At 36.3% G+C, this 22,618-nt stretch overlaps 2 protein-coding genes across 4 annotated transcripts in view; both read left to right on the plus strand.

Moving 5' to 3' along the window:
- The window catches only part of nsdhl (NAD(P) dependent 3-beta-hydroxysteroid dehydrogenase NSDHL), a 9,568-nt gene extending 5,075 nt beyond the window's left edge, over positions 1 to 4,493 (plus strand). For 2 of the 3 annotated variants that reach the window (XM_016453252.1, XM_016453253.1), the window contains exons 7-8: positions 1,672 to 1,774; positions 3,812 to 4,493. In XM_016453252.1, coding sequence (XP_016308738.1) covers positions 1,672 to 1,774; positions 3,812 to 4,144 — 436 coding nt within the window. In that variant the 3' untranslated portion in view covers positions 4,145 to 4,493. The remainder of the gene's footprint in view (positions 1 to 1,671; positions 1,775 to 3,811) is intronic. The other variant, XM_016453255.1, reaches the window with a different exon arrangement.
- Positions 4,494 to 7,058: 2,565 nt separating this feature from the next.
- Positions 7,059 to 22,607, plus strand: LOC107663102 (proteoglycan 4-like). Its single transcript, XM_016453256.1, has 26 exons — positions 7,059 to 7,200; positions 8,604 to 8,653; positions 9,060 to 9,180; positions 9,254 to 9,358; positions 12,393 to 12,425; positions 12,516 to 12,575; positions 12,764 to 12,811; positions 12,922 to 13,002; positions 13,096 to 13,176; positions 13,628 to 13,687; positions 13,880 to 13,939; positions 14,027 to 15,435; positions 15,505 to 15,613; positions 15,763 to 15,804; positions 17,268 to 17,327; positions 18,063 to 18,146; positions 18,603 to 18,653; positions 18,749 to 18,784; positions 18,865 to 18,915; positions 19,113 to 19,172; positions 19,511 to 19,534; positions 20,918 to 20,986; positions 21,095 to 21,145; positions 21,563 to 21,628; positions 21,894 to 21,996; positions 22,169 to 22,607. Exons 2-26 carry the CDS (start codon positions 8,644 to 8,646, stop codon positions 22,265 to 22,267), a joined length of 2,973 nt encoding a protein of 990 aa, XP_016308742.1. The 5' UTR covers positions 7,059 to 7,200; positions 8,604 to 8,643; the 3' UTR covers positions 22,268 to 22,607.
- Positions 22,608 to 22,618: the final 11 nt, after the last annotated feature.

The raw sequence follows: 22,618 nt of genomic DNA on the forward strand, positions 1-22,618 counted from the left end.
TTTTTGGAAGTGAAAAAGAAAGTCATTGTATAATTTACAGTGAAAAACCGTAAATTGACACTCCCAGAATTCCCTTATTCGATGTTTTTGTTGTTGAAATAACATGTTTTTTCTTAGTTTTCTTATCAGTTGTGTACACTAGGGTTTAATCTTACATCTAATGCTGTTAAATGAATGTTTATAGCATTATTTCAGTATCGTGTGTGTCACCATGATGGGGTTTAGTGTTTGTGTGAATGAGACTGTGCACCTTCTATATAAAAGTATTGCCCTCCTCAGCTCGTAGAAAAGCTGTTTGTGATGAACTTTGGTTCATTGTGTGACTTTCCCATGACCACCAGTTTTTGGTGGTTATCAGTGCATTACAATGGTTCAAAACAGATATTAACGCTTCATATGTTGGTTTATTAACATTACATCAGTTAATGAAATACGGTATTTTATTGTGAATTTAAGTTAAGTCTGTAAAACCTAAAATGTTGCTACCATATTTTTTACGGTGAAGTTCTGGCAACCACAGCTGCCGGTATTTTATTGTAAATGTCACAGATTTTTTTTTTTAAGTGTAGAATTCTTTAGTGAAATAAAGTAGCGCCAAGATGATATTTATTGTAATTAATTCGAAATAATTAACGAGAGAGAGCGAGAGAGAGAGAGAAAATGCACAAGCCAGTGTGAAGCTTGCGAAAATTGAAGCTTGTTGGTTTAATTACAAAAACTGCTAAGTTATCACCTCATTGCTGAGAAATATAATGTAGCTTTTAGCTGTTGTATTTATAAAATTCACGGAGCAGGGGTTGAAAACAAGCTCCTGAATGTGCAATTTTTAAAAGTTTCCATCTTAATAAAATGCGAGCGCATACAGCACACCAGCATTAAAACACAATATTTATGGGCAAACGTGTCGCATTGGGAGTTCTGCGAGGAATCGTATTCAATTCAAGTTTATTTGTATAGCGCTTTTTACGATACAAATCGTTGCAAAGCAACTTTACAGAAAATTAAGTTTCTACAATATATTTAGTATCGGATATTTCTGTTTAGAGGTAGGTCGGATATGTATCTGATTTAAAACCACATTTGGAAGTGGCTCAGATCGGATGCGAAAACATCAGATATTATGCAGATTTTTGTGTTTACACATGTGCAACAAATTCCGATCGGTGTCAGATGTGAGCAAAAAATCTGATTTTTTTGGTGCTAGTGTAAATGCAGCCTTGGCGGGTAAGTCTACTTGGGTTAAACACACTAGCTGATTAAGGTCTTCGGGATCACTAGAATCTGTGTGTTGGAGGTAAACTCTGCAGGAAGTGGCTGTCCAGGAGCAGGATTGGACTCATTCAAAACCTGATCATGTTCTGCTGCATGATTTGAAAATGATCCAAAAAGCATCTTGTGCTTCAGTGAAAGCAAGAGAATTTGACCATCTTTACAAATTAGTTCTTTTTTTTGATCAGTGATCTGGTGCAGAATTTTAAATCTGTTTTATTCATTTTACGTTATTGATTGCTTGTTTTAAATTTCTGTTGTATGTCCTGCTTTACATTAGATATTGAATCTCAAAGTTTCGGCGTGGTCTTCGATGTTTGGACCCCACTGGATGTCGATGTGATGGACATAATGTGATCAGTAAATGAATCCCGTACGGTCTAATGCTGATTTGCTCTTTAGAGATGGATCCAATCTTGTGGACTTCACCTATGTGGAGAATGTAGTTCATGGGCATATTTTAGCAGCTGAACACCTGAAGGCTGATTCTTCGCTCTGCGGTCAGGTAAGGAATGTGTGTGAAAGAGAATGTGAGAGACTGAATGAGTGAGAGATGTTTCTAGACGTGCATTCATAGATCTAATCCCACATGTGTGTGTGTGTGTAATGTATAAACAACACGCATGAATGATGCATCAGGCTTTGACTTTCCATTTCCAGGGAAACCCATTAATAACAAAAGCACTCTCAAATCTCTCATAGGGGTTTTCAGTCATTCATTAAATGCAGCAATGTTCAAAAAAGCTTACAATATGCAGTTTTTATACAGATCTTGAGAGACCTTGAATTTTGTCATGTAATTGTTCAGTCTCTGAAAACTTAAATTACCTAAATGCTCTAAAAATAGAAAGTGTTTTAGTGTGATGCTAAAAATAATAAAGCTGGCTGACTGTGTTAGTTTTTTGTAAGATGTCCTGTAGCCAATAGGAGCTTGGCACAGTTGGGTTAGTGTTTTTTGTTGTTGTTTTTTTTCATCTAAGCTAGGCAAAACTAGTGGTTACATTAACTAACTGTAACTAGGCAATAGGAATGTATCATCAGAATTTTGTAGTAACCCAAATTGACTAGCTAAATAACTGCTAATAGTATGTTTCATTATCATAAATGTACTTTTACCTGTGTGGCCTTACCTATTGCATGTAATATGAGATGTTTATTTGTCATTTGAGAGATGCTACCATGCATTGAGGACTGTATCAGTAACAACAAACCCCAGTAGCTAAACCCATTAAGTAATGGTTAATTGAACATTACTGAAAAAATGCTGCCGCACAACCTTGCCAGCAACCATGACATAGCAACACATTTAAAAATGTTTAAAACCCTCACATAATCTATTTATCTGTAGCTAATGTATTTCAAATGGTACTATTGAACTTCCATTGAACCTTTGTCAAAAATTAACATTTTGCCACCAGTGTTGTGCACAAGTAATGCATTACAATGTTGTGTTACGTAGATACTTTTTATGGAAAGTAATGCATTACGTTACTTTTTGTCACCTGGGCAGTGCTTGCTTATTTGTAGTGTTTTTTTAATTACAAAAAACCCAAAAGTTATATTTTTGTCACCTGTAAAGGCCCTTTCACACCTAAAGTGAAATTAATAAGCCTCAGCCTGAAAGAACTCCCAATTTCTCTCAACACGGGGACAGAGGAGGTGATTTCTTGCATTACTTATTTGAAAGAGTAACTCAGATATTTGTAAATTTAAAAGTAATGTGTTACCTTACTAGTTATTTGAAAAATGTAATCTGATTACGAAACTCGCGTTACCCCCAACACTGTTTGTCACTACTGGGAAACGGCTCTTTGGCGAACCTTTATGTTGTATTTAATCATATGAAATTCAAGATGAGCATTTAATACAAAGCCTTGAATAAGTGGAGTTTGCATTTTTCCATATGAAAACAAATAAGAAAATTTAGTTTAAAGGGGTCATATGATGCTGCTAAAAAGAACATTATTTGGTGTAATGAAATGTGTTTATGCGGTTTAAGGTTAAAAAAACATTATTTTCCACATACTGTACATTAATGTTTCTTCTCTATGCCCCGCCTTTCTGAAACGCGGTCTGAAAAGCAAGGTGTGCTGTGATTGGCCAGCTATCCAATGCGTTGTGATTGGCCGAATACCTCAAGCATGTGACAGAAATGTTACGCCCCTCACCATACTGTGATGATGCCCTGTCCGGCCGGAGCGACGAGACAAAAACATGAAAACCCATTATAAACGAGGCATTCTTTGCATCCAGTGGGGACATATCTTCCCACATCGTGACGTAGACATGTGGGGCGTGTTTAAACGAGGCATTTTAGGAGGACATGGACCAGTCTTAACTTTTATAAAGAATATCTCTTTGGGTTTGAGACTTTAGTCTTTGCAACTTCAGGGATCTTATCTATTCACGAACAGCTTGTAAGACTCCAAAGAGAAAGGAAAACTTGAAATGGCATCATATGACCCCTTTAATTTTTACAACCATTTAAAGTTTAAACCAAAAATCCTGCACGCATTCAATTTCAGTGTTCTCGTACTAACAGGCTTACCACATAACCAACGATGAGCCGGTGCGTTTCTGGGACTTCATGTCTCAGATTCTAGAGGGTCTGGGCTACAGTGCTCCGCGATACCACCTGCCCTACACACTGGTCTATGGGATAGCCCTGCTGCTGTGGCTGATCGCTTTGGTACTGCGGCCTCTGATCCGGATCAAACCCACCTTCTCCCCTATGAGAGTAGCTCTGGCTGGCACCCACCACTACTACAGCTGCGCTCGGGCCAAGAAGGACATGGGTTACCAGCCGCTGGTGCCTTTACGAGAGGCAATAGTGCGCACTGTGGAGAGCTACCCACATCTACAGAAGGGAGCGTAACGCCGCAGCGAAGCTGGAGGGTGATTGACATAAATTACTGTTTGCTGAACTGCAATATGAGCTTTGGATGTATCTGTTGGATTACCAGTGTTTACTAGGCTATATTCACAATGCACTTAATCATTCCTATTCTGAATGTGCCTTTTAACCAGGATGTGACAGCATGCAGTTCAACAGTGATGATGAATTCAGATGGCAAATGTGAACATTTGTCTCTTTCTGCTTTGGTCCAAAAGAATTCAGAGTTTATGTAACAGCTATTCAGTTTTTCGTATAAATTTCAAATCAAGTTTGTGTCATGTTCCTTTTTTGGATACCTAAAATAAAATGGCATTTGCTTCCAATTTTACTGATGTAATGTTTTTGTGGGATAATTCACTGAATTAGTATTATTTACTCTCAACCCTCATGTTCAAAAACCGTAATACTTTGGTTGATCTTTGAAACATTTAATTCACTTTGATGCCATAAAAAATGATAAATATGGATTTATATGCATTACATTGACCATGACTTTTATACTTTGTGATGGGTTAAAATTTTAGTTGTGCAGATTTTCAGTGGATGGACAAAAATGACGAGAGAATATTTAAGATATCTTCAGTTGTGTCCTGAAGGTGAACAAACGTCTTATGGGTTTGGAATGACATGAGTGTGAGTAAATGACAGAATTTTCACTGTCCCTTTCAAGTGAAACAGGATATTTTATGAGGGTAAAGGACGGATTATATTGAATTTTATCCATCAGGATTTTGTCGAAATTCAAAAAAGAGGGCATTCCATAAAATAGTGGAGCCAGACCCGAATGCTAATTTGCTGCAAAATTAAAATTTTACAAAATTACAATAAAATTGCAATCAATTACTGCATTAAGTATTGGTAAGATGTTGGAAAGACCCTTAACAAAATTCTAGTTTCCGAAGAATGTAATTATAAAGAATATAGTCATAATGACGTATGATCCATCATTGATGCATTTTATGCAATGTTTCACTAATGATGAATTTTTGCAATTCCTCCAGCAGGCATTGGATGGGAGGTGGGGGTGTTGTTCAGATCGCTGAGATTCTCCACTCACAGATATGAATCTCTATCACTATGACTCAGTCGTCAAACCCGTTCCTGTCCCGTAGCAGTAGGTGTAACCCATGGTGAAACCACATCAGGCCTGTTAGCTTTCTCGCATGTTCTCAGGGGTGTGAGTGCGTCTGATGGCAGCAGAACGCTGGTCACTGGGTTAGTGAGTATCCTAGAGACTGTACACACCCCACCTGTTTTAAACGGTGTGCTTTGGATCAGTCCCACAGTCTTTATTTAGAGGCACTGACTCATCTGTTCACCTCCAGTGAACACCGAGTTATCAGTGACAAGTTTATGTAAGCAGTTAGTAGGCAATACTTTAGAAAGTCTACAGCGTGTGAGTTTTTGATTCAGTGTAAATCGATCATATCTATCATAATTCAAAGCTTTAGAAAAGCAATATAAAAATGTGTTTATTATTTATATGGGTCTATTCATTATAAAAATGCATGTTCATAAATACAATGACATGAATACACATTTTATTACACATTTCTGATTTAAAATCGGAATTTTTCATAATTAGAAATTTGCTTTTTTTATGTCAAGCTGTTAAAACTCTCTCAAAAAACAAAAATGTAAGCTCAATATTTTAAAAACATAAAGTTTTGTTTTAAAATATTCATATTTGAAAAGCCATTTTGTCCACCAAAATGATTTCCTCTGAAGTCAGTGTGGTGTAGCCAAGCTATTTTGTTGCCATGTGATGTATGTCAAGGCCAATCAGACTCTTAAGTTTCTGAAATATAATTTCAGGTCCTCATCAAATGGTACAACCCCAGAAAAAAACTTTTTAAATCGCTTTTTTTTTTTAATTGGTTTGCTACAAGGTTATTAAATCCAAACTTTTGTTAAAAATGTTTCTCAAAGACTTCTGAATCAAGAATACAAAGATTACTTTTTCAAATGTAAAATTTCGTCAAATGTATTTTTTGAAGTAGATTTTTCAGGGATTTACTTTTTTTTTGTCATTTCTGACATCCTTATTCATCATTGACTTCAAACCTGTCTGTAGTATGTGGCACAAGCTGTTATTTTTGGAGGCTTTTCTAGAACAGTCCCACAGGAACACCTTATGAGCTTGCATATTGATTATGAGCTGTCTTTGAGTCACGCAGGAGGCAGTTATCTTGATTCAACCAGTTCAGATTTTATGTGACGCAGATTTGTTTGAATTTGGGCTGTAATTCAGTAGAATTCAACAAATAAAGGTGGGAGAGTATCTCTCCTCTCATTGCAGCCAAAACATGAAGTACACACACACACAGGTGTACACACGTACACACACACACACACAGGTATACACACACAGGTACACACACACACACACAGGTATACACACACAGGTACACACACAGGTGTACACACGTACACACACACACAGGTGTACACACGTACACACACACACACAGGTGTACACGTACACACACACAGGTATACACACACAGGTACACACACAGGTGTACACACGTACACACACACACAGGTGTACACACGTACACACACACACACAGGTGTACACGTACACACACACAGGTATACACACACAGGTACACACACAGGTGTACACACGTACACACACACACAGGTGTACACACGTACACACACACACACAGGTGTACACGTACACACACACAGGTATACACACACAGGTACACACACAGGTGTACACACGTACACACACACACAGGTGTACACACGTACACACACACACACAGGTGTACACGTACACACACACAGGTATACACACACAGGTACACACACAGGTGTACACGCCTACCCGACTGGCTGAGCGGGTCTGTGCCCACACCCTTACCTGCTCGCTGGAGGAGAGAGCTGTCAGTGAACACCTCCCCTGAATGTGTGTGTGTGTGTGTGTGTGTGTTTATTGACTGAACTCACAATCAGTCAGCCGAAATCACCAGCACTGCTCAGTACATCTGCCACCATACTGCAGCTAAACGGACATTAATAAGGTAGGTCATCTGTTCCTTTTGAGAAAACTTTACAAACTGCTCGTTTCTGATGTGTTCTGAGACTATTTGGGGTTGGCAACTACTTATTGATGACTTTTTTATATCCGCTGCTTCAATCTGTAAAACCTGATATACAGCAGAGTGAAAGTGTTTTTTTGCCTTCATATCTTTGATTTGGCATTCACTCTGTCACTGTCACGATCGCTGTTCAAGCATGTTTGGTCTTGCACAAGCTGTGTTGACTCTTGAAGGTCGTTTTGTATCACTATGGTGCAACGAGGACTGTAGGAGCGATTTTGACTTCATGGACTTTACTTTAGGAAATTAATTTGCTAGTAATAAGCCTTATGTCACGTGCAGACATGAAGCTTGAATTTGGACCTTGTATATCATAGTTTCTCTTATGTTGTTGATCATTAGAATGCATATTGTTCAGGCAAACTAACGGTGGTTGATTTTAAACTCCGTTTTAAAGATAGTGCATCTTGAAATAATAATGTAGTGTTAATACTATATAATACACTGTATAGGCTAATGTTCAGGACATAACGTAAGGGACATAATGAATGATCAGGTGTTCAGATTTTGTCGTCAGATTGTGTGTGTGTTCAGTGTTACAAATCCCTACAGAGTCTTAGGTTCAAAACAACTTGATTAAATGAACAGAAATATGAATGATTTATGGGCTATGTCGTAAAGAAATGACTCATTCAAGTAATTTGACTTGTGTAACTGAAACCATGCCAGCATGCCATCAACATGACTCTTCAACTTCCCTGTTTTCTATGTTGGATGGAATAAATCTGTCAGTTTCTTGGAGAATTTCCTGAATTATTTTTTTTAGTTTGTGGGAATTTCTTCAAAGGGAAGTTGTGTAACATTTTTTGTTTGGCAGTCTCATAATGAAAAATATATATTGTGGTAGTTTAGCCTCCTAACAATTCATCACCTTTGTGAACCTACAATTTATCATCTGTGGCATGTAATTCACTGTATATTTGGTGATTATTACTTAAAAAAACAAATTCAATAAATTCATATTAATCAACTAGTTAATTAATAAACACTACCATTTCAAAAGTCTGGTGTTGGTAAGATTTTTTTTTTTAAATGATCTCCAAGGCTGCATTTGTTTGAACAACTATACAGTAAAAACAGTAATATTGTGAAATATTATTACAATTTAAAAGTTTTTCCTAAAAGTCTTCAGTGTCGATGATCTTTCAGAAATCATTCTAATATGCTGATTTGATGCTTGATCTTTATATTTTAGTGCACCTTCGTTGCATTGTCAGTATTTTCTATTTTGACAAAAATGTACCATGTAAATGAAAAAACTAAATATAATGAATACAAATGTTTACTTTCGTGTTTTTTAATGACTGACCTCTTTTTTAATCCAGGTGTCTTTTGAGGCAGTTTTTAGAACTTTTTGACTAAAGAATGTCCAAAGGTAAGTTCCAATAACCAGTGTTTCAAACAGAGTCAAACTGTCAGTGTCTGTGAATAAGTCAGAGCTATTAAATTTATGGCATTCCACTCGACCAAAACAATGATGTCCTGCGTCATAGCATCAAATCCTGTCGTGCCACATGTCACACATTGCTTAAAGGGGTCATATGATGCTGCTAAAAATAACATTATTTTGTGTATTTGGTGTAATGAAATGTGTTTATGCGTATGACCCCTTTAACACACTCAACTTTCAGTTACACTTGTTTTCTTTAAATTCTAAATACTCATCACATTGTCTCTTACAACTGTTACCACTGATGCAATCAACTTTTGGCTCAATGCAGTGATATCAAGATATGTTTTTATGTTTGTGTATGATAAGCTCTGGACTGTCTTGATTTCAGAGGCGGACAGACAGTCGGTTTTGCGGACCGCAAAGGTCCGCACCGCTCTGAAAGGAGACAACAGCTGGATACAGAGACGAGCGCTAGAAGATCTTGAGAATGAGGAGGAGGAGAAACCATGGTGAGAAATAAATATGATAACAAATCTTAAAGTTCAAAGTTCACAATAGTTTGTCTAACACGTTCTCTTGTAGGATCGCTGAAGTGCGAGCAAACCGCTCAAATGGTGAGCTTGAAGAAACAAGTTCTGTTTCCTCACCCACGGCCAATGCGCCCCAGCCCAGATCTGACACAGACAAGTATGCATTATTACTCTCCATGAGGTCTACTTTTACATTTATTCATTTAGCAGGCCAAAGTGACCTACAAATGTGGAAAATGGCAGTAGAGCATGGTAAAGAGTCATTTGTGTACTGTGAAGTGTTCTTTTGGGTTCATTGAAGACCTAACACACCACTGCATTTTGACTCATTTTCAGAGATTCGAGGTAGAAGGGCAATGTCGTAGTCCAGTGTAGAAATGACAAAAGACCAGATAAGGAGACGTGCAGCATTACAAAAACAAAACAACAGCCACATGACTGGCTGTCCTTGGTGATCTGAAGTTTAGATGGTGGTCAAACACTATCCCCAACTTTCTGGCAGACCTGGATGGTGTTCTCGTTTGTGAACCTTGCTGAATGGTGAATGGTAAATTGCTGGACTGGCTTTAGTGTAGAAACCTACCGTCCACTGTCATCAACCTAGAATCTGCTAATGTTGGTGATGATTCTGGGCTCGCTGAGGATGCTGTGAGGAAAGATCACACAAGTTGCTGGATTCAGCCTTGTGCTTCTATTTCTGGACAACCGTGAACATCATTCATGAGTATCAATAAAAATAACTCTCCAGTTGATCTGCCTCATCCCGTATAAACTCCTATTTCTATCGCTTAGTTAGAGCTGACTATGACGCTTATATACGTGAGATTTTAACCAATGATTCATCGGCGCTCCGCAAGGACCGCCTCCCTCATTTCCATGTTACACAAGGAAAAGTAAAAAGAAATAAACTAATAAGTAAATAAATACACATGGGAATAACTCAATATAAAAATAAGCACATAAATATAAAAATGAATGAATGCATAAAAATAAACGAAAGAATAAGTAAATAAAAATTACAAATAATAAAAATAAATGTAAAAATAAATACAGAAAAACAATCAAATAAATTCAGGATTGAATTTTATTGCACATGAATTATATTTGTTTTATCAAGTCATTTTTTCCTTTATTTTCCTATTATTACATGTATTTATTTATTTATCTATTATTTCTGAAGGTTTGGTCCTCCATAAGAATGCACATGCTAGTTTGCAGTCGGCTGTAGTCTGTGTGGTGTTTTAAAGCGGAGCTTTAGTAGACAACACCGTCAGTTTTTGTCACCACTAGATCCCTAAAGTCGGCTTGGTGTGTCCCGTCCTTACCAGACAAACCAAGGTCTGTGCAGCCACTGTAAGACTGTCAGAGCTGGATAGTAACTGATTACATGTAATCTGGATTAGCTACGTAATCATAATCCAAAAATTAAGTACTTGTAATTAGGTTAAATTACATTTTAAAATACTCGTAATCAGACTACAGCTACTGTTTACATATTAACACAATAGCAATAAATTATTCATAATTTATGGATCCCAATTCTTCTTTTTATCTTTTAAATGTTCCTTTCTAAAACAGTCTACCGCTTCTATACCCTCAGAAAGTCTTCCAGTTTTGTGGGCATTCACACAAAGACCAGTCATTAGTCAGGTGGCCACACAGCGTTTGACAACTGGATTTACAAAAATCATTTTAGGTTTAAGAAGTGTTTCAACATCGCGTCAACTGCTGATGAACACATTAATTTTTATTTGAATTATCACTCAGTAGGTGTTATTTAACCATGTATTATTATGTATTTGGAAGGCTTTTGTCTTTTAAATGCATTAAAACTTACAAATTCACGTTATTTCTTATTTACATGTCAGAACCTCTTTCACCTAATAAATGTACTTGAAGTACCCCTGAGATTTTAAAATAAAAATGTTAATAATGTCACATTTGCATGTTCACGGCTCTCTGATGTTGGTTAATGGTCACATGACATCCAGGTAAACAAATAACATATTTCATTTTTTTTTAGCAAGTGTTTTATTTTGATTGATGTTATTTTAAAAGGATTTATTTAAATTTTTATGATTTAATTAGCTTTTCATTAAACTCATTAATCCCCTGCAGTACCCCAGTTTGGAAAACCTTGACATAATGTAATGTTTAATGCACTTCATGTTGTTAATTACAACGAATGGAATATATTTTCTTACTCTTTGAATTTTTATATCAATACGGCATAAGATTATCTTATTTGAATCAATGTGATAAACAAAAGTAATCTAAAAGTAGTCTGATTATATTACCTGAAATGTGTAATGTAATGTAATAAATACAATTTTTGTAAACAGTGATGGAGTACACTTTGTAAGTATTTGTAAGTGGCAGGAAAATTGATGTTTCTGGATGATAGGTCACATCAATGATGTGTATTTCAAAAAGTGGAAGGGACCAATAACCAAACCTTGAGGTACACCAGCAGTTGACACCAACACACCGTGAAGAATCTGTCTGTAAAGTAAAACTCAAACCAGTGGAGTGCAGTTTTGTGAACAATGTGGTGGACAGGAGGATCTGGTGAATTACTGTGTTGAAGGCTAGAGAATGGTACAGCAGAATGAGAGGATGAATGATTGAGAGGACATTTTCGCCAACTGCTGGGCTTTGTTGACTGATAGCAAGGGTTCCATTGAATGTCTGCTTTTGAAGCTCGACTGATTGTTGTCTAGCTGGTTGTTCTATGAGAGGTGAAAAAAAGTGTTTTTGCAATGGACATGAGGAAGGAAACTGATCTGAAATATTCTGTTATTATAAGATTATGTGCTTAAGCAGTGGAGATTCCTAATACTGTAGGAGTGACAGAAGAAGTGTAGGAGATATGGCTTGTAGAAAATAGGAGGGAAAATGGTCAATAAATATGTAATATATAGGCTACACTCCTAAAAATAAAGTTCCAAAAGGGATTTTCACAGTGATGCCATAGAAGAACCATTTTGATTCCCCAAATTTTAATAAACTAAAGAACCCTTTCCTCCTAAAAGAAACTTTTGCGCAGTGTTTCTATGGATGTTAAAGATTATTCACTGAATCATCAATGCCAATAAAGACCTTTATTTTTAAGAGTGTCAATGAGTTCTGAAAACCCTATAATGTGTCTTTTTACATATTAAAATGACAGTATTTCATTTTCAAATTCACAGACCAAAAACACCTGCACCTGGATACTTAATCAGGTAATGAGAATGCTGGGTCAATCAAAAGTGATCTTTATCAACACTGCCTTTGCATTACTTTCCTTCATATGTGATAATTTACTTTTGCAGGGGGGTATTCACAAAAACTGATTCCAAGCCAACATCAGCTTCATCCACCAATGGATATGTGTAAGAAGATTCTGACGAATCAGAAACCTTACTAGTTCTATAAACATTAGAACATCATGAAATGAATACCATTAAATTAATATAGAGGCATTTTACACTTAAACTACATTTCTAATGTATGATTTGTAATTGTTAATAAAAGATAAATCAGTTTTAATAGTACTAACTATTTGTCTCTCCTCTCTTAGTGGAATAAATAGCTTCAACAAAAAGCCATCTGAGAGTTACAAGAAAATGTAAGTTAGCCGAAAACTTTATTCTAGCATGTAGGTCACGCACATAAAGCATTTGAGCTCATTATAGCACATCTTAATTATGTTTATTTGCATTCATATTCTTCTCCCAGAGCCCCCCACACAATTCGGTCCAGCAGTGAAAAGACAGTGCAGTCTGAACCAACTCTGAGTCCGGACGAAATGGAAAAGAGGTGAGAGACCACACTTCACAGACTGATTTATCCAAGGTGACTTCATGTTCCTCTTCATAAAATGACCTTTCCTTTGCATGTGTGTGCGTGTAGGACAGAGGCAGCCAGCATTGTACTGAAGGGATCAGCAGCAAATCGCCGTTCATACGTAATGTCAGCTGCAAAGAAATACGAGTAAGTGTTTTGTTGAAAATATAACTTTTGAAGTTTCTGAAAAACAGTTGTAGTTTAGAAATGTACCACTGTAATACAATGGTACTGCCATACACATTAGTTAATAATACGTACCTTTAAGATACTAATATAAATAAGGTAAAAAGGTGTATCTCTCCATTTTCATTTTCTGAGTGTATCGCCACTGTATCAGTCATCAAAGCTTGGTAATCAATGCAGGTCACAGACGCATAGATGTACCTTTAATTTCACCAAGCTGATAGCTCATCCAAAAAAAACCCTTATAGATTTTCAAGTCATTTCAACTTTGAATGTGATGTGACAGAGGAGGCAGTGCCTTTTCCCCATTCATTCTCAATTACTCTTCCTCTGTACCATTATTTGGTGAAAATATTAAGATGAATGCATATCCCATTCCTCTCTGCACAATGTTCACATCTAATATTTCCAGATCTACAGAGAAGCCTGACAGCTCTGCTGATATGAGCACTTCTTCCTTTGTTGCCAAAAAGTACCACCACACACTGATAAAATGAAATAGGGTGAAAACAGGTGAAGTGGCACAGTTGATTCAGCTTCATTATGTGCATCTGCTTCCATTAAAAAAAACAGCAAACGTTCAAGTGTCCCACTTTACCTGTGTAACCCCTATTTGTTAGCTCCATTATCCTCATCCTCTTTTGCATATGTATGTGGTTTGTAGGGTAGTTATCAGTGATGATGATGACACTACAGCATCTGTTAAGTCTGTGCCTGTGCAAAGGTAAACTACAACATCTGTCAATTATACACCTTCAAGCTCATATTCTTGTTTGACCCTGTTTCAATTGTAATTTTATTGCATTTACAGTGTTAAATCAAACCCTGAACCATTGGTGAAGGAGGTCAAGCCAGCAGCACCTGAAACTAAATCTGCACCTAAGCCTACACCTGAGACTAAACCTACATCTGAAACAAAAACGACAATTGAACCTAAACCCACAATAGACTCTAAACCAGCACCTGAAACTAAGCCAGTGACTGAAACTAAACCTACAACACAAACTAAAATATCAACCGAATCTAATGCCACATCAGAATCTAAACCACCGCTAGAAAACGCAACACAGCCTAAAACAGCATCTGAGCCTAAACCAGCTTCACAACCTAAACCTACACCTGAAACTACAACAACAACTGAACCTAAACCAGTGGCTGAAACTAAACCTACAGCACAAACTAAAACAGTAACAGAACCTAAACCCACATCAGAACCTAAACCAGTTGAAACTAAACCTACAGCACAAACTAAAACAGTAACAGAACCTAAACCCACACCAGAGCCTAAACCAGTTGAAACTAAACCCGCAACAACTGAACCTAAACCAGCAATTGAAACTAAAACAGCAACTGAAACTAAACCAGTTGAAACTAAAACTTTCACACAAACTCTAACAGCATCCGACCCTAAACCCACATCAGAGCCTGAACCAGTTGAAACTAAACCTACAACAACTGAAACTAAAACAGTTGAAACTAAAACTTTCACACATACTATAACAGCAACCGACCCTAAACCCACATCAGAACCTAAACCAGTTGAAACTAAACCTACAACAACAACTGAACCTAAACCAGCAACTGAAACTAAAACAGTTGAAACTAAAACTTTCACACATACTATAACAGCAACCGACCCTAAACCCACATCAGAACCTAAACCAGTTGAAACTAAACCTACAACAACAACTGAACCTAAACCAGCAACTGAAACTAAAACAGTTGAAACTAAAACTTTCACACATACTATAACAGCAACCGACCCTAAACCCACATCAGAACCTAAACCAGTTGAAACTAAACCTACAACAACAACTGAACCTAAACCAGCAACTGAAACTAAAACAGAAACTAAACCTACCACACAAACTACAACAGCAACTGATCCTAAACCCACACCAGAGCCTAAACCAGTTGAAACTAAACCAACAACAACTGAACCTAAACCAGCAACTGAAACTAAACCAGTTGAAACTAAAACTTTCACACAAACTATAACAGCAACTGATCCTAAACCCACACCAGAGCCTAAACCAGTTGAAACGAAAACAGCAACTGAAACTAAACCAGTTGAAACTAAAACTTTCACACAAACTATAACAGCAACTGATCCTAAACCCACACCAGAGCCTAAACCAGTTGAAACGAAAACAGCAACTGAAACTAAACCAGTTGAAACTAAAACTTTCACACAAACTGTAACAGCAACTGATCCTAAACCCACACCAGAGCCTAAACCAGTTGAAACTAAAACTTTCACACAAACTGTAACAGCAACTGATCCTAAACCCACATCAGAACCTAAACCAGTTGAAACTAAAACAGAACCTGAAGCTAAATCTGCAACTCAGCCCAAACCAGCACCTGAATCCAAGCCTGAACCAGTTCCAAAGAAAAGGTTTGCTCTATTAATGTTCATATTTAAAAGAAATGTGAGTAATTGCATGTCTGATGTTGATTAAATAGCCTTTTTACACTTTGTGTCTGTAGTACTCTTTAGCACTACATTATACTGATACATTTTCTTAATGTTTTTATCCTTTTCAGCCTGTCTGACACCCTGATATCCTTCAGCACAGAGCCTGCCAGGTACAAGATGATCCGGTTCATGCATAATAGCATCCATCATATAAAGATTATGTTCATTAATCTCAGTGCCATTCATGTGTAAAGGGGTTTCATACAGTATTAATGAGTTTAGAGTGAGAACGCTGGTCTTGTCACTGTTTATCTGACCTCACTGTCATGTGGATTTATTGCATTTATTGCCATGTGATAATTCAATGCAGTCCCAAACAAACTTGTCAGATTCATACAGCCACATACATGACATAAACTATATGCATACACTAACAATTGAAATTGAAATACCAATTTAGTCATGTACCTTTAATGCAAACCAGTGAATGAACATAATCAGTGAAAATATTGGCTTCTGCTTTAGTTTATTTATCCTATAAACATATATATGTTTTTTGATGGTTCTCAGTTTGTTTTGCTAAGGAAAGGTGTATTTAACGGGATAGTTCAACAGAAAATGACAATTCAGTTATTACTTACTCACCTTGGTGTTATTTTAATGCCGTGTGACCTCCTTTCCTTTTCTTTTTTCGGAGCACAGTGACCAAACTTACTGTGACAGGATTGAACCCACCTAATCAAATATTAGGTGGATGACTATTAAGTAGAAATAAGTCTGCTGATTTGACTGAGTTTAAAGGGTTAGTTCAACCAAAAATGAAAATTCTGTCATTAATTACTCACCCTCATGTCGTTTCAAACCCGTAAGAACTCCATTCGTCTTTGGAACACAAATTAAGATATTTTTGATGAATTCTGAGAGCTCTCTGACCCTCCCATAGACAGCAATGTAATTACCACGATCAAGGTCCAGAGACGTAGCAAGGAGATCGGTAAAATAATCCATGTGACATCAGGTCAGCTGCACACAGGTGTCAGCTGCGTCATGCGGATATGTTTTCTACATTGTTTACGCTTTGATTTGAATGAAAACAGCGTATCCGCATGGCGCAGCGGACACAGAACAACATACGTTGTTTACGTCCAGCTGGTACTCTCCAAAATAGCACCAGGGTGACAGGAGGAGACGAATTGTTGAATAAAGTCGTTATTTTTGTTTTCTTTGCGTACAAAAAGTATTCTCGTAGCTTCGTAAAATTAGGGTCGAAGCCCTAATGTCACATGGATTATTTTACCGATCTCCTTGCTACGTTTCTGGACCTTGATCGTGGTAATTACATTGCTGTCTATGGGAGGGTCAGAGAGCTCTCAGAATTCATCAAAAATATCTTAATTTGTGTTCCGAAGATGAACGGAGGTCTTACGGGTTTGAAATGGCATGAGGGTGAGTAATTAATGACAGAATTTTCATTTTTGGGCGAACTAACCCTTTAAAGAACATTTTAAAACATGCTGTTTCATAACAGACCACTAGAGGACAGGAGAGCTCCATCTGAGACAATTTATTTTAAAATGAAGATTTTGATTCTAATCCATTTGCTACATTATTACTGTATTTCTTTGTCCTGCAGTTCTGGCCAAGCGGATCTGGGAGTAGATCTTCTCAGTCAGGATCTGCTCACAGACAGCAGGTGAGAGAGGCTGTATGCACATATGATCATTATTTCAATTATTTTAGATCCCCGGAGGAGAGTAATATGCAAAACTGAGGTCATTTTGTACAACTGATGGCTCATATGCGTGTACCAAAATGACTTGAACCATGATTCTGAGGACAAACTTATTTAAAACTGATATAAAAGTTGTTTCCCCTAATCATTTTTTGCCCTTTTTTAACTATATACAGGTGCATCTCAATAAATGAGAATGTCGTGGAAAAGTTCATTTATTTCAGTAATTCAACTCAAATTGTGAAACTCGTGTATTAAATAAATTCAGTGCACACAGACTGTTTAAGTCTTTGGTTCTTTTAATTGTGATGATTTTGGCTCAGATTTAACAAAAACCCACCAATTCACTATCTCAACAAATTAGAATATGGTGACATGCCAATCAGCTAATCAACTACTTTTCCACGACATTCTAATTTATTGAGATGCACCTGTAGTTCACTTTGAGCACAAGGCTTGTAATGCCAAATTAAACTGTAAAACTGTTAAATCCTATTATCTTACTAAAGGCTTAATTATACAGTATAGTACACTATGTTCATTTAGCCTGAGATGGCACAATGCGGTTTATTAACACTTAACAACACATTATTTACACGAATAAAATGTTTACAGTCTTACACAAATGCAACTGTAAAAATGTTACTAAAAACCTATAGAATTGGCTGTTAAATGATCTGGATGTTTCCCCTCTAGTTCTCTGCCTCAGACGAAGAAGACACATAAAACTCTGGACCTGCTCGCAGATGATCTCATTCCCTTCAGTACTTCTACCACCAGGTGAGTTTTTCCCCTCATCTTGTTTTTTCTTAGTTTTGAACAATATACATGCAGTGGCTTAGACAGATTAGCGATAATTTAAACATGTTTAATAATGTAAAAATAACACATAAAAGAAGCTCAGAAAACCATGAAGACTTCACTTAGGTTTTGAAGTGTAACTAGTCGTTTCATATTCCCGTCTCAGAACCAGCGCTGACTGTACTTCTAGCTGGAGAACCCTTTCTTTCTTTCTTTCTTTCTTTCTTTCTCAAAATATCAAGATTTTAGTTGAAATTTTAACATACATTTACAAGTTATATCCTTTATGTGCAGTAAAGGTTTAATCTACTTCTTTTTCATTTCAAAAACAGTGAAAAACAGTGCTGTGCTATAAATCTTTTTTAACAGTTGCATAACAATTCCACTCGCATATGGCAGCGCATGCTTCTAAGACTAGTGTGATTTTTGTTCCAGCTTAGATGATGAATTTGATCCAATAGCAACATCGAGTGAGCCCACAAAGAGGTGATGATTCTGACTGAACTTCTCAGTGTTTAACAATCATATGTGAACACATGGCAGGCAACACCTCACTCTCTGTCTGCTTGTGTCTTTCACAGCCCTCACTGGTACGGTCCTCCTAAACCGGACTCAAGGTAAATGTGCAGATTCATTTATCAGGCTCTATTTGCTCAAATTGATCATCATGATACAGTTTGTACATTTACATTTTCAGGTCCACGGATACATTCAATCATTTTCAGCATCCTGTGGATTTGGTTGCTGAGTGAGTATATACATGAATTTACATGGACCTGACTATATGATGATTTAATTTAATGTAATATTCAATTTACATTTTCATAATTTTGTAACATAATAATAAAGAAATTATAATGTAAACATAATATACTATTGTATTTTTACACAGTGCATTTGACTAAATAGTAATATTAATCCAGATATCTTGTTTTTAATTGATAGTATGCCACCAGATGTTCTGGTTTACTTGGCTGAAGATGTCATTCCAGTTGATCCTAAACGGTAATTGAATACTGCATAGCTGTTTGTTTCTCCAAAAGCTGGTTTTTATTAGCACAGCTCATTTCTTGAGCCAACACCTGGACCTGTCTGTGTTGATTCATATTGTTTGCACAGAGATCTTTGCTCTGAAAAGTCAATAGCATAATGGGTTAAAGTCCCGGAGAAGGAAGTAGCGAGGTAGTTTGAGTCAAACCCAACCCTAAAACTGCACCTGAGCTGCAGATAAACTCTCACACAGTATCAACCGCACTTTCACACGTGTGCACACGCTCTCTGGAAATACAACTAGCCTTCATCTCACCGGAGCCCTTTTAAAAGCAACATCTGTTTGTTTTCAGTGACTGGGAGACAAAAATGGAAAGGTAAGGGCTGCTGTTCTGTGAGTGAAGTTCATTTCATATACAAAGGCTCAAAAATTCAAGCAAACTCCACTATTCCTACTTGAGATTATGAGATACTGAAGATTTCAGTGTGCCGTAATTGTCAACACTTCTTGTTGAAAAAAAATTCTTATTAACAGAAACTGGGAGTGTTGATATATGAAATGTAGTAAACGTGATTCATTTTGTGATTCTATAAGATTCTGATTCTTATGTTTCTAAATAAAAATATTAGTTATTGTGTGGGAAAAAATGTAATTATTTTTTAATATATATAAAAAAAAAATTGGACCCAAATTTGAACCAAAATTTTAGAACAAACCAAAAAGATATTTATATATTTTATTGCACATATATAGTATACATATGAACTATGTTTATAAAGATATTACACAATGATTTAATATTTGATTAAAATAGTAAATATTGAGTAGTGATTAATGTTTAATATTAACTTCCAGACTTATTGCGCTATTTGTAGAAATCCGACTTCCCAAACTTATACAAACTATATATATATATATATATTAGTGCTGTCAAACGATTAATCACATCCAAAATAAGTCTTTGTTTACATAATATATGTGTGTGTACTGTGTATATTTATTATGTATATATAAATACAAACACATGCATGTATATATTTAAGAAAAATATGTAATGTTTATATATTAAATATATTTAGATATAATATAAATTAAATTATTATAAATATATACATGTAAATATTTGTGTGCTTTTATATATACATAATAAATATACACAGTATGCACACATATATTATGCAAACAAAAACTATTATTTTGGATGCGATTAATCGCGATTAATCGTTTGATAGCACTAATATATATATATATATATATATAGTCCTGATGTTCCTTAATAAAATAAATAATAAATATTTATTTTTATTTAAATAAAAATAAATAAAGTCTTTCTTGTTGATGTTTAAAAAAAAAGAAGATATTTTTAAAACAGGGTTAACTGTCCGTTCTGGCCAAACCATCATGTAATACTCATGTATTGGTCTCAAGGGCTAAAGTAGCCTTTCCGGTTTAGCATCTGATTTCAGAATTCAGAAGCAGAGCGCTGGAGCAAAAGATATAGGGCAGATTTTCTAGGACAACAGCTAATTAAGTATAGCCCTGCTTTAGGTCTTGGGTTACTCATTGTTTCTTAACAGATCTTGCTGAAGCAAAGACAAATACTTAAAATGCTGCATGTCTCTATATTTTCAACATTTACTTGTGTCCACCACAGCCTAACATAATTGTATATGATTAACATAAAAGTACAGCAGAACCTTCTAAATCAGAGGTCACATGAGACAAAATTTCTAACATAATGACTATTTTTGTCTTGTAGTTACAAAACCAGCATCAAAACGGTGGAGAGTTCTGTCCAGGAGAAGTTACCAGAATCTGACTCCAAGAAGTATGTGGGAAGATGTTCTTCCAATGAAAGCCTTTAGCTTAACCTGATGATTTAACCGGAAAGTGTTGTTCTGTTGAAAGCCTGATCTCTTTTGTTTTCTGTTTTTAGGGGCTTCGTCTATGTTAAGGAATATGTGGATAACTCACGTCTTGATGGCAGGTAACCTGGAGGCATTATATTCTTAGAACAATTCTCTGCCGTTATAGTCATTTTGCCAGAATTTGCTCAGTAAGATCAGCGCTTCTCAATTGACTCCGCGAAGACTCTGCTTACATACGATACAAAAGTAGTACAATTATTCCAAAAATTCAGCATTGAAATGAATTAACATGACCGTGAACTGCATAGACTCTCTTAATACGTGAAGCGGCGGACTCTCAAGGGACAACAATGCACCAAATAAACCTTGACTGTGTGATGAGGATCTGAAGGACCTTGTAACTGACATAAAATAACTGCAGCAGTGCAGAACATGCTTGTGCGCTCATAGAATCGTCACCATAGAATAGTAATCTGTGGATCAATACAATATCTTCAACCACAAAAATGTCTCCTTTTTTAAATTTTTTTTTATAGCAGCTCTGACTATGTGTCATCAACAACCTCTAACTACAACTACAGCAGCCCCAGCTACTACTCCAGGTAACATGTATATATATATATATATCTCACATAACATATGAAAGCAGCCCCAGAAACAAGGACACTTATCAGGATTCATTCTGTATTTATAAATGTACACGAATGCACATGCACACTTTCTGGGGCAGATGTTGATATCATGTATGATTATATAGTCTGTTCTAAGGATGAGAAAGTATCATTTACTGCACAAGCAGTGATGAGTGTCAGCAAATGGCAAGTTTCTTTTGTAGTTTGTCACATGAACCTCATTTGGTCTTTTTAGAAGAGAGACGACTCCCTGTACATACTGTGGAGAAATGGTGGGAAATGACGCCAAAATCACCATTGAGCACCTGAACATATCCTGTCACCCATCCTGCTTTAAGGTACGCAACAATATCCGCTCACACAAAGGACTCTTTTTCTCTAATTTGTATGGCACAATGTGCTGGATGCATTTTAGCTTGTTTGTGAAATGCTACCCTGCTGTACTTAATGATAAATGACTACATGCTTTAATGAAAATATGTATTGAATTTCTTTTGCCTCCCACCCCAGTGTGGTATTTGCAGTAAACCAATGGGAGATTTACTCTACAACATGTTTCTCCACCGTGGGACGGTCCATTGTGAGAGCTGCTATTCCAATGTGCTGTAAGGAGATCTGCTTACACCGCCTGAAATATCCCTCAACAGTATGGCCAACTTGAATGAATAGGAATTAGACTCGTTACTGACACGAAACACATTCCTCTTTATTTTGAATATGTGCATAAAAAGGTTTTCTTGGGCCAGGAATGCTTGTTGCAGGGCATCTACGTTTTTTTTTTTAGATTCTGCCGCGTTAAATGTTTAGTCAAGATGATAAGAATTTATATCTGTGTTTTATTTAATCATCGGAAACCATTTTAAAGAAATGATTTTACTGTTTCAGTAGCATTGTTCTGGAAATATGTATCCTGCATATTCACAATTAAAGACAAATTCTCATCAATAAAGTCGGTCTCCT

Source organism: Sinocyclocheilus anshuiensis, unplaced genomic scaffold, assembly GCF_001515605.1.
Source record: "Sinocyclocheilus anshuiensis isolate Anshui unplaced genomic scaffold, SAMN03320099.WGS_v1.1 scaffold836, whole genome shotgun sequence".
NCBI classification, from domain to species: domain Eukaryota; kingdom Metazoa; phylum Chordata; class Actinopteri; order Cypriniformes; family Cyprinidae; genus Sinocyclocheilus; species Sinocyclocheilus anshuiensis.